The sequence below is a fragment of the Coregonus clupeaformis genome, chromosome 12 (genome assembly GCF_020615455.1).
Source record: "Coregonus clupeaformis isolate EN_2021a chromosome 12, ASM2061545v1, whole genome shotgun sequence".
In the NCBI taxonomy this organism is placed as follows: domain Eukaryota; kingdom Metazoa; phylum Chordata; class Actinopteri; order Salmoniformes; family Salmonidae; genus Coregonus; species Coregonus clupeaformis.
In genome coordinates this window covers 22,743,598-22,756,937 of record NC_059203.1, presented here as the reverse complement: position 1 = coordinate 22,756,937, position 13,340 = coordinate 22,743,598, and the positions used below count along the sequence as shown (strand labels likewise).

The following is a 13,340-nucleotide window of genomic DNA, read 5'->3' as shown; positions in this document are numbered from 1 at the left end:
AAATCCATAGCAATGTGCGACCAGGGCCGGCTGTGTATTGGCAGAGGTCGTAGATGACCAGCGCTGGCCTGGGTGGAGTTCTTACTTCGTGCACATACCGTACAAGCAGCAATGAAGGCTCGAGTGTCCGCCTCCATCCTGGGCCACCAGAACTTCCGTCGCACAAAGTCAAGGGTCCGCGTAACTCCAGGGTGACAGGTAAGGGGAGACGAGTGAGCCCACTGAAGTACCTGGGAGCGAACAGACTCAGGGACAAACAACCGGTTAGGAGGACCCCTCCCAGGGTCAGCTTGATGATGTTGAGCCTGTCTAACAATCCCTTCGATGTCACATGTGATGGCCGCAATACTGCAGATAGGAGGCAAGATGGGTTCAGGGTTACTACCAGTATCAACAGCCGAATGAACACGAGACAGGGCGTCAGGCTTGACGTTGCGTGACCCAGGACGGTAAGACAGAGAAAAATTGAATCTCCCAAAAAATTGTGCCCACCTGGCTTGACGGGGGTTGAGCTGCTTCGCTGACTGGATGTATGCCAGATTTTTATGATCCGTCCAAACGATGAAGGGTTGTTCCGCCCCCTCCAACCAATGCCGCCACTCCTCGAGAGCCAGCTTAACGGCGAGCAGTTCACGATTGCCAACATCATAATTCCTCTCTGCCTGAGAAAGTTTCCGTGAAAGAAAAGCACAGGGATGCAGTTTGTTATCTTCAGGAGAACGTTGTGACAACACCGCACCTACCCCAGTGTCGGATGCATCCACCTCCACGACAAACTGGCGGTCGGGGTCCGGCTGCATCAGAATGGGAGCCGAGGCGAAGCGATGTTTCAGTTCTTCGAACGCTGATTCGGCCCCTTCATTCCAAGCGAACGGTAGTGAGATGGAGGTGAGAGCGGTGAGTGGTGCCGCAATGCGGCTGTAGTCCTTGATGAACCTCCTGTAGAAGTTCGCAAACCCCAGGAATCGTTGAAGTTGTTTGCGGGTGGAGGGGGCTGGCCAGTCCGTGACAGCAGAGATCTTAGCTGGGTCCATCCGCAACTCCCCCTGAGCTATTATGTAACCCAAAAAAGAGGTCTCAGACACATGAAATTCACATTTCTCCATCTTCACAAATAGTTTGTTCTCCAACAACATTTGCAACACCTGGCGCACATGCAGTTCATGTTCCTGGGAGGACTCTGAGAAAATCAGGATATCATCCAGATAGACAAAAACAAACCAATTCAACATGTCCCGAAGGACATCATTCACTAGTGCCTGAAAAACAGTAGGGGCATTGGACAACCCAAAAGGCATAACCAGATACTCAAAATGTCCCAAGGGTGTGTTGAAGGCAGTCTTCCATTCATCACCTTTACGAATGCGCACCAGGTGATACGCATTTCGTAGATCCAGTTTGGTAAAGATAGTTGCACCATGAAGGAGGGGAAAAGCAGAATTAATTAAAGGCAGAGAATATTTGTTCTTAATGGTGATGTTGTTATGTCCACGGAAATCAATACAGGGTCTGAGGGTCTTATCCTTCTTTCCAACAAAAAAGAATCCCGCTCCTACAGGTGACGAGGAAGGACGAATAATACCTGCCGCCAAGGAGTCCCGAATGTAGTTCTCCATAGCCTCCGTCTCCGGGCGGGAGAGATTGTACAGGTGACTGTTGGGGAGAGGGGCTCCTGGCTGGAGGTCAATGGCGCAGTCGTAAGGACGGTGAGGAGGAAGAGAAGTAGCTCTGTGTTTGCAGAAAACGGATGCCAGGTCATGATACACGTCAGGAACAGCAGAGAGATCCATGGACTCCAGTGGAGGTTGAGGCACAGTGCTGGCAGGGGTCTGAGCAGAACACAAACAACTCACATGACAAAATGTGCTCCATGAAACAATTCTACCTGTCACCCAATCAATGTGTGGATTGTGTCTTATGAGCCAGGGGATACCAAGGACCAGGGGGGTCTGTGGGCAGTCAATGATGTGAAACGGAATGTTCTCCTGATGATTACCCGACACTCTGAGACAAACAGGCACAGTCTGATGAGTAATTCGGGTCAACAATTGTCCATTTAGACCCTTAGCCTGCAGCGGACGGTCCATAGGTACAGTCTCTAAATCCATTTGTTGAGCCAACTCTCGATCCAAAAAGCTTTCATCGGCACCAGGATCAACCAGCGCACTAACAGGGAAATTCTGGGACTGCCACTGGAGGGATGCCTGAGCAGAATGCGGGGAGAAGAGGAAGAATCCGCTGCTCGGCTCACCAAAACTTCTCCCATTAATGATGAGCCGGCCCTTTTCCCGGACGAACTGGGCAGGAAGGAACGAAATGACCAGCTTCTCCACAATACAGGCAGACCCGAGCCTGAATACGACGTGCACGCTCCTCTGAGGACAACCGTGCACGACCCACCTTCATGGCTTCGGGTTCAGTGCTCCTAGTATCGACTTGGGAAGACTCGGCCTTCTCCGTAGGGAAGAGGCGGGGAGGAGTTGGTTGACGACAGACAGGTTGCTTGGAACTACCACTCTTCTCCCGGCGGCGCTCCCGAATCCGATTATCCAACCTGATGGTGAGTGAAATAAGATTATCCAGCGTAGGCGATTCATCATATGACACCAATTCATCTTTCAAGGTCTCAGCCAAAGCATTAATGAACACTCCTTGTAATGCCTCGTCATTCCAACCACTCACTGCCGCTAAAGTCCGAAACTCCACTGCCATCTCCGCCACACTGTGAGACCCCTGCCGAAGAGAAAACAAACGTTTAGCAGCCTCCTTGCCCCGTACGGGGTGGTCGAAAACCTTCCTCATCTCAGTGGTGAAGGCAACGTAAGCGTTGCAAATGTCCGACTGACTCTCCCAGACCGCGGATCCCCAGGAACGAGCGGAACCGCTAGTAGAGTTGATAAGGTAGGCAATACGGGCTCTTTCTGAGGCGTAGGTGAGGGGCTGTTGTTCAAACACCAACGAGCATTGAGTCAAAAAATCACCACAGGTTCCCATGTTCCCGTCATAGCGCTCTGGAGCAGGAACAAAAGGCTCTCTGATCTGGGCTGGAGGAGCCGGAAAAACAGGCGGAGCATGAGAAGGAGCAGTTTGTATGCCATGAACGAGGGGTGCATTATTAACTTGGGTAGTAAGGGCAGACACTTGATTGGTGAGTAATTTAACCTGATAAAGCAGCACCTGACTGTTCTCGGATATAGTCTTAAACAGGGTATCATGTTGGCCAAGTAAAATGCCCTGATTGGCTATGGCAGTCCGAATTTGAGTGCACTCTGGGGTGGTATCCGAGCTACTGTCTGCTGGGTTCATGTTGGTCAGATCATACTGTCATGATTTAACTGGATTTGAACCCAAATGCAGACAACTACACCGAGCCAGAGAAGGTTTTAACAGGTTTATTTGCAAAGTTCAATTTGTCCAGGTTTCCAATAATAGGGGAAGAGCAAGTCCAGGTTTACAGGGAGGGTAACAGATCCAGGTTCAGAGCAGGAGTGGTACCGTAACGTCCTAGTGTCCGTGGTGAGTCCAAAAGGGAGGTCCGGTAGTGGAAAGCAGGATGGTGGTGGCAGGAGTGAAGCGGAGGCAGGAGTCAGGTTCCAATAATCTGTGGCACAGGAGAAAAGTAACTAGAACAGGCCAAAAACACAAAGGCGAAAACAAGCAGGTTGAGTCAACAGCGAAACTAACATGGTCGTCTTGACTATGATCTGACGATGAGTGGCAAGTTTGACCGGGTCTTTAAGGCTGAGGTGATTATGGTGAATGAGCTGCAGCTGGAACCCTGACTCCCACACACCAGACTTCACTCCTGCAATCAAGGACAGACAGAGGGGAGGGGGAGAGCAGAGAGAGAGCTACCTAGCAGCAGTAGGCCTAACACTCACTCCCACAATAATTCATCACTGTAAGTACATAGTCATATACAATCAATATGGTGGAAGAGAAGGAGAGAGAGCAAAATATAGAGAGAGACCTTTACAGTCTAAAATGTGAGACTCAATGGGGTGTGATGAGTCTACAACCATATGACCTCAGGCTCAGCTTCTACACTTTGTAGATCAGGAACTGAATGTACTGAACACACATCTAGTTTCACCACACATTGTTACCTACAACACTACGATCATCCTTTTCCACAGGAGTATATCTTTTAGATAAGACACATCTCACAATCTTACCATCCATATCAATTGAAGTAGTTATTTATTATGATACATTTTGTACTCATGCTTCTCATTACCTGAAGGACAACATCCATAAGAAGCATGATTCAAAAATGTAATTAGATTATCCGGTAAAGTTAAATTTGTCTGATATATTTCCAATGTCTAAACGAATGAACTAAGACACACAAAACATATCTCCCTTTCTTCAAGACACATCTCCCAACAGCATACAAGAAAATCCTCCCTAAGATCCCCAAAGTGCCCTTCAACTTAATTATCTTGATCCGCCTGTTGTTTCTTGCTGAAGTTTTATCCTCGTAATAGTCGGCAGATGGTGCATCTTAAACAACAGCACATCGCTTAAACAAAATACCCTTGACTACTTTATCTTCCATAGACTTGTCTATAAGACTGAAGCTCTCGGTGGAGGAAGTCTCTGTGGTGGTGAAGTTATAAAGGAGGATTAGTCTCTTGAATTAGCAATGTGTTTTAAACGGAACTGGTAAGAGGATTTAGCCTAATAGCTAGATGTGTGGGGATATATAAGGGATATGGGGGAGTGATGTCTTCATTTGAGAAATGTCCCAGGCTACTTTAGCCCTCTGAAGGATTAGGAAAACAAAAAAAAAAGCCCACACATGACGTTGTCTGAGTCAGCAGTGCTGGGTCCTATTCATTAGGCACCAAATCGAAGAAAATTGACTGAAATATGAAGGGACTACCTGGACTTGTCCAATAAGAAACACTCTTTTTCATTTTTTGTAGCAAAATGTTTGGCAACATTTAACAGACAGAGGCCGTCGCTGGAGAAAATTAGGATTTTTAACCTGTGATCTATAACCTTTATTTCCAGTGGTACCCCTGCACTTGTTTGGACACTTTGGGGGTGGGTTTCTTCACTGGGAAGGAAAGTTACAGATTTTACAGATGTTAGAGTAATTTGTTTCATTGATTGCTTGACTGCTTGATTGGTCGGTCACTTTTCAGGTGTATAAATACTCTTCCCTATGCTCTCTCTCTCTCTCCACTCAGCTGTCTTCACGGAGGTTCCTCATGACATCACGACGCAGAGTGGTCAGGACGTGGAGATGGCCTGTTCGTTCCGGGGGGCGGGCCCCTCCTACTCCTTGGAGATCCAGTGGTGGTACATGAAGAACCACAGAGACTGGTCAGAGAAACCCGCCTGGACCACCAATCAGGTGAGCCGCTGAGAGAAACGTTATGGTCGCAGGGAGAATGTTATTTAAGGGATAATGTTATTGGCCAGGGGTGACACCTATGAGTTATTGAATCCGAGTAACTGTCTGTGATTCTGTTCGACTTAGAGTAGCAGTGTTTGTGTTTGCTCAGGACTTCATGAGCACAATGAAACAATATAGACCCACCCACTAAGAGATTAGTAACTGTCAACCCTGGTTTGTCTGTTGAAAGGTTACAAATGGAGCCCTAAATCCTAACTTGAGATACGCGTGTCGGCATGTGTATAACCTCCTCCCTTACAGGTCAATGCAATATTCACTTGACTTATGTGCTTGTTTCTTAAAAGAGGAACCCTGTATCTGATTATCATCATCATGCAAAAAACATTAATTAAGCCCACATAGACTTTGTTAACGCACTATTGCCATACAAAGAGATAATGTACATTACTGTGGACAGAACTGAATCGACTGAATCCACATTAGCCTACAATACAGCAGGCAGAGGAAATACATTAGCTGTAGCCCTTGGCACGGGAAAGAATAGATAATTGCTGATTAGCATTTTTCTAGCACTGTGGGAGCAGGTTGACTTCTCTAACTAAGGGAAACTCGAGCTCCTGCTGTGGTGCTAGACACTATAATTGGCACTAAGGAAGAATTAGATTTTCCACATCTCTGTTCGATGCATAATGCATACCTATGCCCCAAAATAATTCCTTCCCCTCCCCAACTTTCCCAGATGTCTTCTTCACACGACACCCCGAAATAGCTAGCTAGTGGAAACAACAACAACCAAGAAATTAGGCTACCCAGTGCAACAGCAACCAAGATATTAGGCTACCCAGTGACATAACAAAAAACAAGATCTTAGGCTACCCTGTGACATAAAAACAACCAAGCTATTAGGCTACCCAGTGACATAACAATCAAGATATAAGGCTATCCAGTGACATAACAACCAAGATACCTGGGCGGCAGGTAGCTTAGTGGGTAAGAGCGTTGTGCCAGTAACCGAAAGGTCGCTGGTTCTAATCGCCGAGCCGACTAGGTGAAAAATATTTTGATGTGCCGTTAAGCAAGGCACTTAACCCTAATTGCTCATGTAAGTTGCTCTGGATAAGAGCGTCTGCTAAATGACTAAAATGTAAATGTAATTAGCTACCCAATAACAGAACATCAACCAAGATATTAGGCTACCCAGTGACATAACTTGCCTGTCTTTCCAACTCCTTGCTCCGGATGGGTTAGGCCAGAGCCAGAACACACGTATGTAAAGCAGCGGTTTGAAAATGTGTCATTGGTTTTGATAATCTGATTGGTTAGAGACGATCCAATTGCTGTTTTGTACAACACCCCTCCTCATGCTATGACATAACAACAACCAATATATTAGTCTACCCAGTGACATAACAACAACCAAGATATTAGGCTACCCAGTGCAACAACAACCAATATATTAGACTGCCCAGTGTGGATAGGAAATTGTTTATTTGATCACAGTGCTAAAGGTTTTGAATTGCTGATGTGTGAAAGCTAAAATATGTACACAGAACTACATCCCATTTTCAGGTGGTGGACTTTAACACATTTTCATTTGTTGATGATCGGACGTGTAACATATTTGAAAGTGTGTCGACATATTTCAAGTAATATTTGATTCTTATCTATACTGATACTGTATGTCACTTGCTAATGTTATTTCAGCCATATGCCTGACTTCTTTCCATCAATTCCTTATAGGTGGTTCCCATGGAGATGTCTAAAGATGCCACCAAAATAAGTGTGAGTAGACACATCAGTGTACAGTACTGCACTGGAAACTAAATTGGTGTTGCTAAACATGATTAACTCATTGTCAACTTACATACTATTGATACTGAGGAATATGATTAATACGCTTATGATTTACAAATACAGTGGGGGAAAAAAAGTATTTAGTCAGCCACCAATTGTGCAAGTTCTCCCACTTAAAAAGATGAGAGAGGCCTGTAATTTTCATCATAGGTACACCTCAACTATGACAGACAAAATGAGAAAAAAAAATCAGGAAAATCACATTGTAGGATTTTTTATGAATTTATTTGCAAATTATGGTGGAAAATAAGTATTTGGTCACCTACAAACAAGCAAGATTTCTGGCTCTCACAGACCTGTAACTTCTTCTTTAAGAGGCTCCTCTGTCCTCCACTCGTTACCTGTATTAATGGCACCTGTCTGAACTTGTTATCAGTATAAAAGACACCTGTCCACAACCTCAAACAGTCACACTCGAAACTCCACTATGGCCAAGACCAAAGAGCTGTCAAAGGACACCAGCAACAAAATTGTAGACCTGCACCAGGCTGGGAAGACTGAATCTGCAATAGGTAAGCAGCTTGGTTTGAAGAAATCAACTGTGGGAGCAATTATTAGGAAATGGAAGACATACAAGACCACTGATAATCTCCCTCGATCTGGGGCTCCACGCAAGTTCTCACCCCGTGGGGTCAAAATGATCACAAGAACCGTGAGCAAAAATCCCAGAACCACACGGAGGGACATAGTGAATGACCTGCAGAGAGCTGGGACCAAAATAACAAAGCCTACCATCAGTAACACACTACGCCGCCAGGGACTCAAATCCTGCAGTGCCAGACGTGTCCCCCTGCTTAAGCCAGTACATGTCCAGGCCCGTCTGAAGTTTGCTAGAGTGCATGTGGATGATCCAGAAGAGGATTGGGAGAATGTCATATGGTCAGATGAAACCAAAATAGAACTTTTTGGTAAAAACTCAACTCGTCGTGTTTGGAGGACAAAGAATGCTGAGGTGCATCCAAAGAACACCATACCTACTGTGAAGCATGGGGGTGGAAACATCATGCTTTGGGGCTGTTTTTCTGCAAAGGGAACAGGACGACTGATCCGTGTAAAGGAAAGAATGAATGGGGCCATGTATCGTGAGATTTTGAGTGAAAACCTCCTTCCATCAGCAAGGGCATTGAAGATGAAACATTGCTGGGTCTTTCAGCATGACAATGATCCCAAACACACCACCCGGGCAACGAAGGAGTGGCTTCGTAAGAAGCATTTCAAGGTCCTGGAGTGGCCTAGCCAGTCTCCAGATCTCAACCCCATAGAAAATCTTTGGAGGGAGTTGAAAGTCTGTGTTGCCCAGCGACAGCCCCAAAACATCACTGCTCTAGAGGAGATCTGCATGGAGGAATGGGCCAAAATACCAGCAACAGTGTGTGAAAACCTTGTGAAGACTTACAGAAAACGTTTGACCTGTGTCATTGCCAACAAAGGGTATATAACAAAGTATTGAGAAACTTTTGTTATTGACCAAATACTTATTTTCCACCATAATTTGCAAATAAATTCATTAAAAATGCTACAATGTGATTTTCTGGATTTTTTTTCTCATTTTGTCTTTCATAGTTGACATGTACCTATGATGAAAATTACAGGCCTCTCTCATCTTTTTAAGTGGGAGAACTTGCACAATTGGTGGCTGACTAAATACTTTTTTTCCTCACTGTACATTATCTTCTGCCACAGGTGGTAAAAGTGGCCGGGAGCAACATCTCCCACAAGCTTCGCCTCTCCAGCATCAAGCGGTCGGACGAGGGCACTTACGAGTGCCGCGTCATTGACTTCAGCGGCAGCGTGGCGCAACACCACCGCGTCCGGGCCTACCTCCAGGTAGAGGCTGAACGAAGCCTGGGCCACGCGTCGGCAGACACCCAGCATCAGGAGCCTCGGCACAGGGGACAGGGGAGCCAGGCGGACCTACACCAAAAAGAGGGCCGGGAACTGAAGAGGCGTTCGGCCGATGACAGCACTACGGACTGCACTGAGAGCTGTGTCCTCTAGAGTCTGGTTATTGTGTCCAGATGGGAAGAACAGGAGTGCATGTTCCCAATTATCATAAGAAGGATGATTGTGTTAACACCCACAGAGAGGCCTGGACAAAAACAGGACTCTTTTTGCTTAATTTATGTGTTCATTTATGAATCGATTTGTTTGGCTTGTTTATTTGTCTTCTATTTGTTTATGCTTGTTTGGATTAGGATTGTCAGAGACCACCAGGGGGCATGATCGTACGTTATCTTGGTTCTCAATGTAATGTTATTTCGCGTCGCTTTCGTTAAAGCCCCAGTGCAGTCAAAAACATGCCCTTTTCCTGTGTTTTATATATATTTCCACACTATGAGGATGGAATAATACTGTGAAATTGTTAAAATGATGATAATGCCCATTTAGCGTAAAAGCTGTTTGAAAATACCGCCTGAAATTTCAGCCTGTTTTGGTGGGATGGAGTTTGGCCTGCCTGGTGAAATCATAATGGACAAATAAGAAAGATAGTTTCAAACCTCTCTGCCAGCTAGTTTTCCCCTCCCCACTCAGACCACTCCCAGACAGTCCTAGCAAAAAAAAAATTTTTTTAATTGCTCTTTGTTAAGAAGTTATTTTTTTTAATTTTTGACAATTGTATTTGGAAACTATCACAGTAAGGTACTTAATTGTTAATCAGAAATGATTTGATATTGAGATAAAAATGGTTTCATTGGACCTTTAAATGCTTTGTCCATGATTTCTGACTCTGGGATTGCGATGGGCGAAGATGAGGGTGTTGTTGGGGGGAGAGGAGAGGATGGAGGTAAGGCCTGTGTCTCAAAAGTCTAAAATAGCTTCCTTCCCTTGTCTCCTTCCCTTCATAAGCACTGATATGAAATGACTGGAAAGGGACAAGGCAATAGAGTAGGAACCAATCCAGGTTTTTCCCTATCTGTAGGTATAGAGTAAAGGAGACAAGGAGAGAAAGACACCCCATGATACGTTTATTTGATTTGATTGAGTTGATAGAGAGATTTTGCTCTCAGTGATGTATACATTGAAATGCCTCATTCCTCAATGGTGTTTCATGGAAATGTATACCAAAAAAAAAGGTCTGTAAAAGGACTTTGGATAGTTGTTTTTTGGTTTGTACTTACATTTTGCTTTGATGTTTTGTTAGAGAAATCTGTATCGAAATGGTGTAACTTTTTAAACCACTTCTAGAATGTCCAACGGAAACCCGAACATACATGTATGCTTTCATCACTTGGAATAAACTGTATAATATTGTCTTCACACAACAACACACACACACTTTTCCTATCAGCACAACACAATTTATTCAGTGCTAAGTAACCAAATGAATCATATAGCACATAATGGGTTGGTTTTCTGGACCCAGATTAAGCCTGTCCTGGACGAAAAGGCACTTTCAATGGAAATTCCCAATTGAGAATGATTTTTGGTTCTGGACTAGGCTTAATCTGTGTCAGAGAAACCTCCCCAGAGTATGTTAATCCTTGCTTTTTTTGTCATTGTATTACCAACTAGTGTTGGGCTTTTTTGTGCAATTATTTAATCAATAGAGTTAAAATGACAGTTAAGGTATGTTTATTTTGTTTACTTTTTTCATGTTCGTCTTCTTGACTGTGTTTCTTCTTCAATCCATGTGCTGCTGTTTGATATCTATTCTGTTAAATACATTATTTTGATGGGGAAACCGTTGGTCTTTAGAATTATCGTTTTTAATTGTTTCAGTTAAAGTACTGTTATGTCTGCGTGATCTCTTGTCAGACAAAAAAAGTAATTCACAGAAATCAAAACATTTGAACTTGATGGTTGATGAAACAGTTGATTCTCAATAGGCGGAGTGCGCTGTTTGAAATGTGCGAAGGAAAGGGAGGTTTTAAATGCACAACAGGGCCATGGAGCTTCTATTCTTCTACATATGCTTTGCTGTGATCAGGAATACACCAGCAAGCACTTTTTGAAGCATCTGTCAGATATAGTTGTCATGAATTACATGTAAGGAGAATAGAAGCTTGTTTCAGAGTAAGGACACAGCTTCATTATTGGAGTGTTTTGAGCTTTTATGACAGACTATGTACCACCTGTTAGTATTTCCAAGATAAACAGACGGGTTATTCAGGGTTTTGTTTAATATATACCTGTGAATAATATATTAACTGTACAAGCATTAAAAATGTACCTTTTAGTCAATTAGCACACACTCTTACCCAGAGCGACTTACAGATAGTGCATTCAAATATGAGGTGTGAATCAATTGATTGTTTTTTACGCTTCTCTTCAAAGTTTCTTAGCTGGTAAGTTGTTTGAATTACACATTTGGAGTAGAATGAAGTTGTCGCTATACACTGAAGGACAGTTCTATGTTTAAGAAAAGTAAAACCATTAATTACATATCATTGGAAGGTAAGGTGACCATTATATACTCTCTGAACATTTAAATGGAGAGCTGGGATGTGGAATGCAACATCCTCAAGGTTATGCTGCCGTTGTGAAATATATTAGGAAATATATGGAACAATTCCTGTCATATTTTTCTTCTTTAAATTTCCCCAAAATTGTCATTTTTTTATTTGGTCCCTTCAGTTGGTATATGTTGGTTTGGGAACACAACAAAGGAATACGAAATGTTACACGTCCCCCTTTTTCACTATTCTCTCTTCTTACCCTCTATTTGTAAACACTGATCGGGGTGCGGTGCTCTACTGCCACACACAGTTCTAACAATGAATTACAATTACCAGTGCTCCTCAGCCTGCTTAATTGCACTTCCTAGTTTAAACAATAGAGGTCCGTGTTACACATCCTATCACCTGCTGACCATATCGACCATAAAAAAAAAACAGGACCCTAACCAACCATTACACATATCTGAGACTTCTTATCCCTTTGAAAAATACTTTCTCAATAACGAGTCTTGTGCGGTTTTAAGTGGAGTGATGTTACATTCACGGACCACAGTAACACAAGGTTGCACCATGAACCATGCAGTCAACACTCTGTCTTCCTAACTTAGAAAAGGTTATGGTATGAGGTACTGCTGAAATGATCCACTGTGAAGTTACAGTAAAAGCTCTTAGATAAAGGTGAACCATATTGCCTTTGCTTATGTATGTGAGGTATTTCACGCATGGATGTGAGGCAGTTCAAGTCTTTTCAGATGGTTGGTGTTGAGCTGAATCTCAGGAGTGAGTCAAAGAACTACACTTCCCAGAGTGCACCAGCAGCAGCAAACCGGCTGCTTGTCACCTGATCAATCATTTTCACTGATTTGGAGCACCTGTGAAGGCATGGAGGGGCTCAGTCATTCAGAAGAGCAAACTTCAGAGAGAAGACTCCAAGTCACTCACAGGTTCAGTCCAAAGACGCCAATGGTAAAAGGCTTAAATGGTTAATTCATTTAAGTTATTTAGAATGTTTATTTAAATGTTTAAACTAATTTAAGTTCATTAAAATGTTTAATTAAAATGGTAACTTTTTGTTCTGTCTTTAAAGGTTTAAAACCTAATTTACTGGCTAATTTACTGGACAGACCAATCAACTGAAAGCAAAAAAATAAAATAAAAGATTGATTCGGAAATTTGAGTTGTCCCTGTGTCCTTTGGATGGTGAACAAGAGGAGGACTTGACAGTTGTAAATCACGCGGAGTGGCCTGGCCCTGAGGATAAACGGCTTCAGATCCAGAAATAAGCTGTTAACGCAGAGGAAGTCAAGATGGCGGAAGATGTCCTGGGGAAGTCGGTCCAGCAGCTCAAAAAGGAGAGGACCACTGCAAAAAGCAGCTTCACCAGACAAGCCAACTTCATTTCAAGAGGAGCAGGCAGCATGCTTCAAGTGGAGTTAAAGGAGGAATTCGCTAAGCTTTCAGATTGTTTCAGAAAGATGCTCGATGCCAACGATGACTACAGGATTGGACTGGAGGCTGACATGACTGAGGATAAGGAACCAGGTCTTAATGAACAGCAAGAGGCTGACATTGATAGATCTGTAAATGAAGGTGAAACAAAGTTGGCGGAAATAAGAGACATTGTTCAAACAAACCTGTGGTCGAGGTATGGAAGGAGTGAACTTTGTGTGGCAATCCTGGAAGCAGAAAAAGCCAATGATAAAGCGGTTGATGTACCTGTGGAA

At 43.7% G+C, this 13,340-nt stretch overlaps 1 protein-coding gene across 3 annotated transcripts in view; it reads left to right on the top strand.

The window, feature by feature from the left end:
- The window catches only part of LOC123492042 (V-set and transmembrane domain-containing protein 2-like protein), a 33,091-nt gene extending 23,519 nt beyond the window's left edge, over positions 1 to 9,572 (top strand). For 2 of the 3 annotated variants that reach the window (XM_045223754.1, XM_045223756.1), the window contains exons 2-4: positions 5,196 to 5,362; positions 7,106 to 7,147; positions 8,903 to 9,572. In XM_045223754.1, coding sequence (XP_045079689.1) covers positions 5,196 to 5,362; positions 7,106 to 7,147; positions 8,903 to 9,217 — 524 coding nt within the window. In that variant the 3' untranslated portion in view covers positions 9,218 to 9,572. Of the gene's footprint in view, positions 1 to 4,759; positions 5,050 to 5,195; positions 5,363 to 7,105; positions 7,148 to 8,902 lie in introns of those variants that run through there. The other variant, XM_045223755.1, reaches the window with a different exon arrangement.
- The last annotated feature ends 3,768 nt before the right edge of the window (positions 9,573 to 13,340 follow it).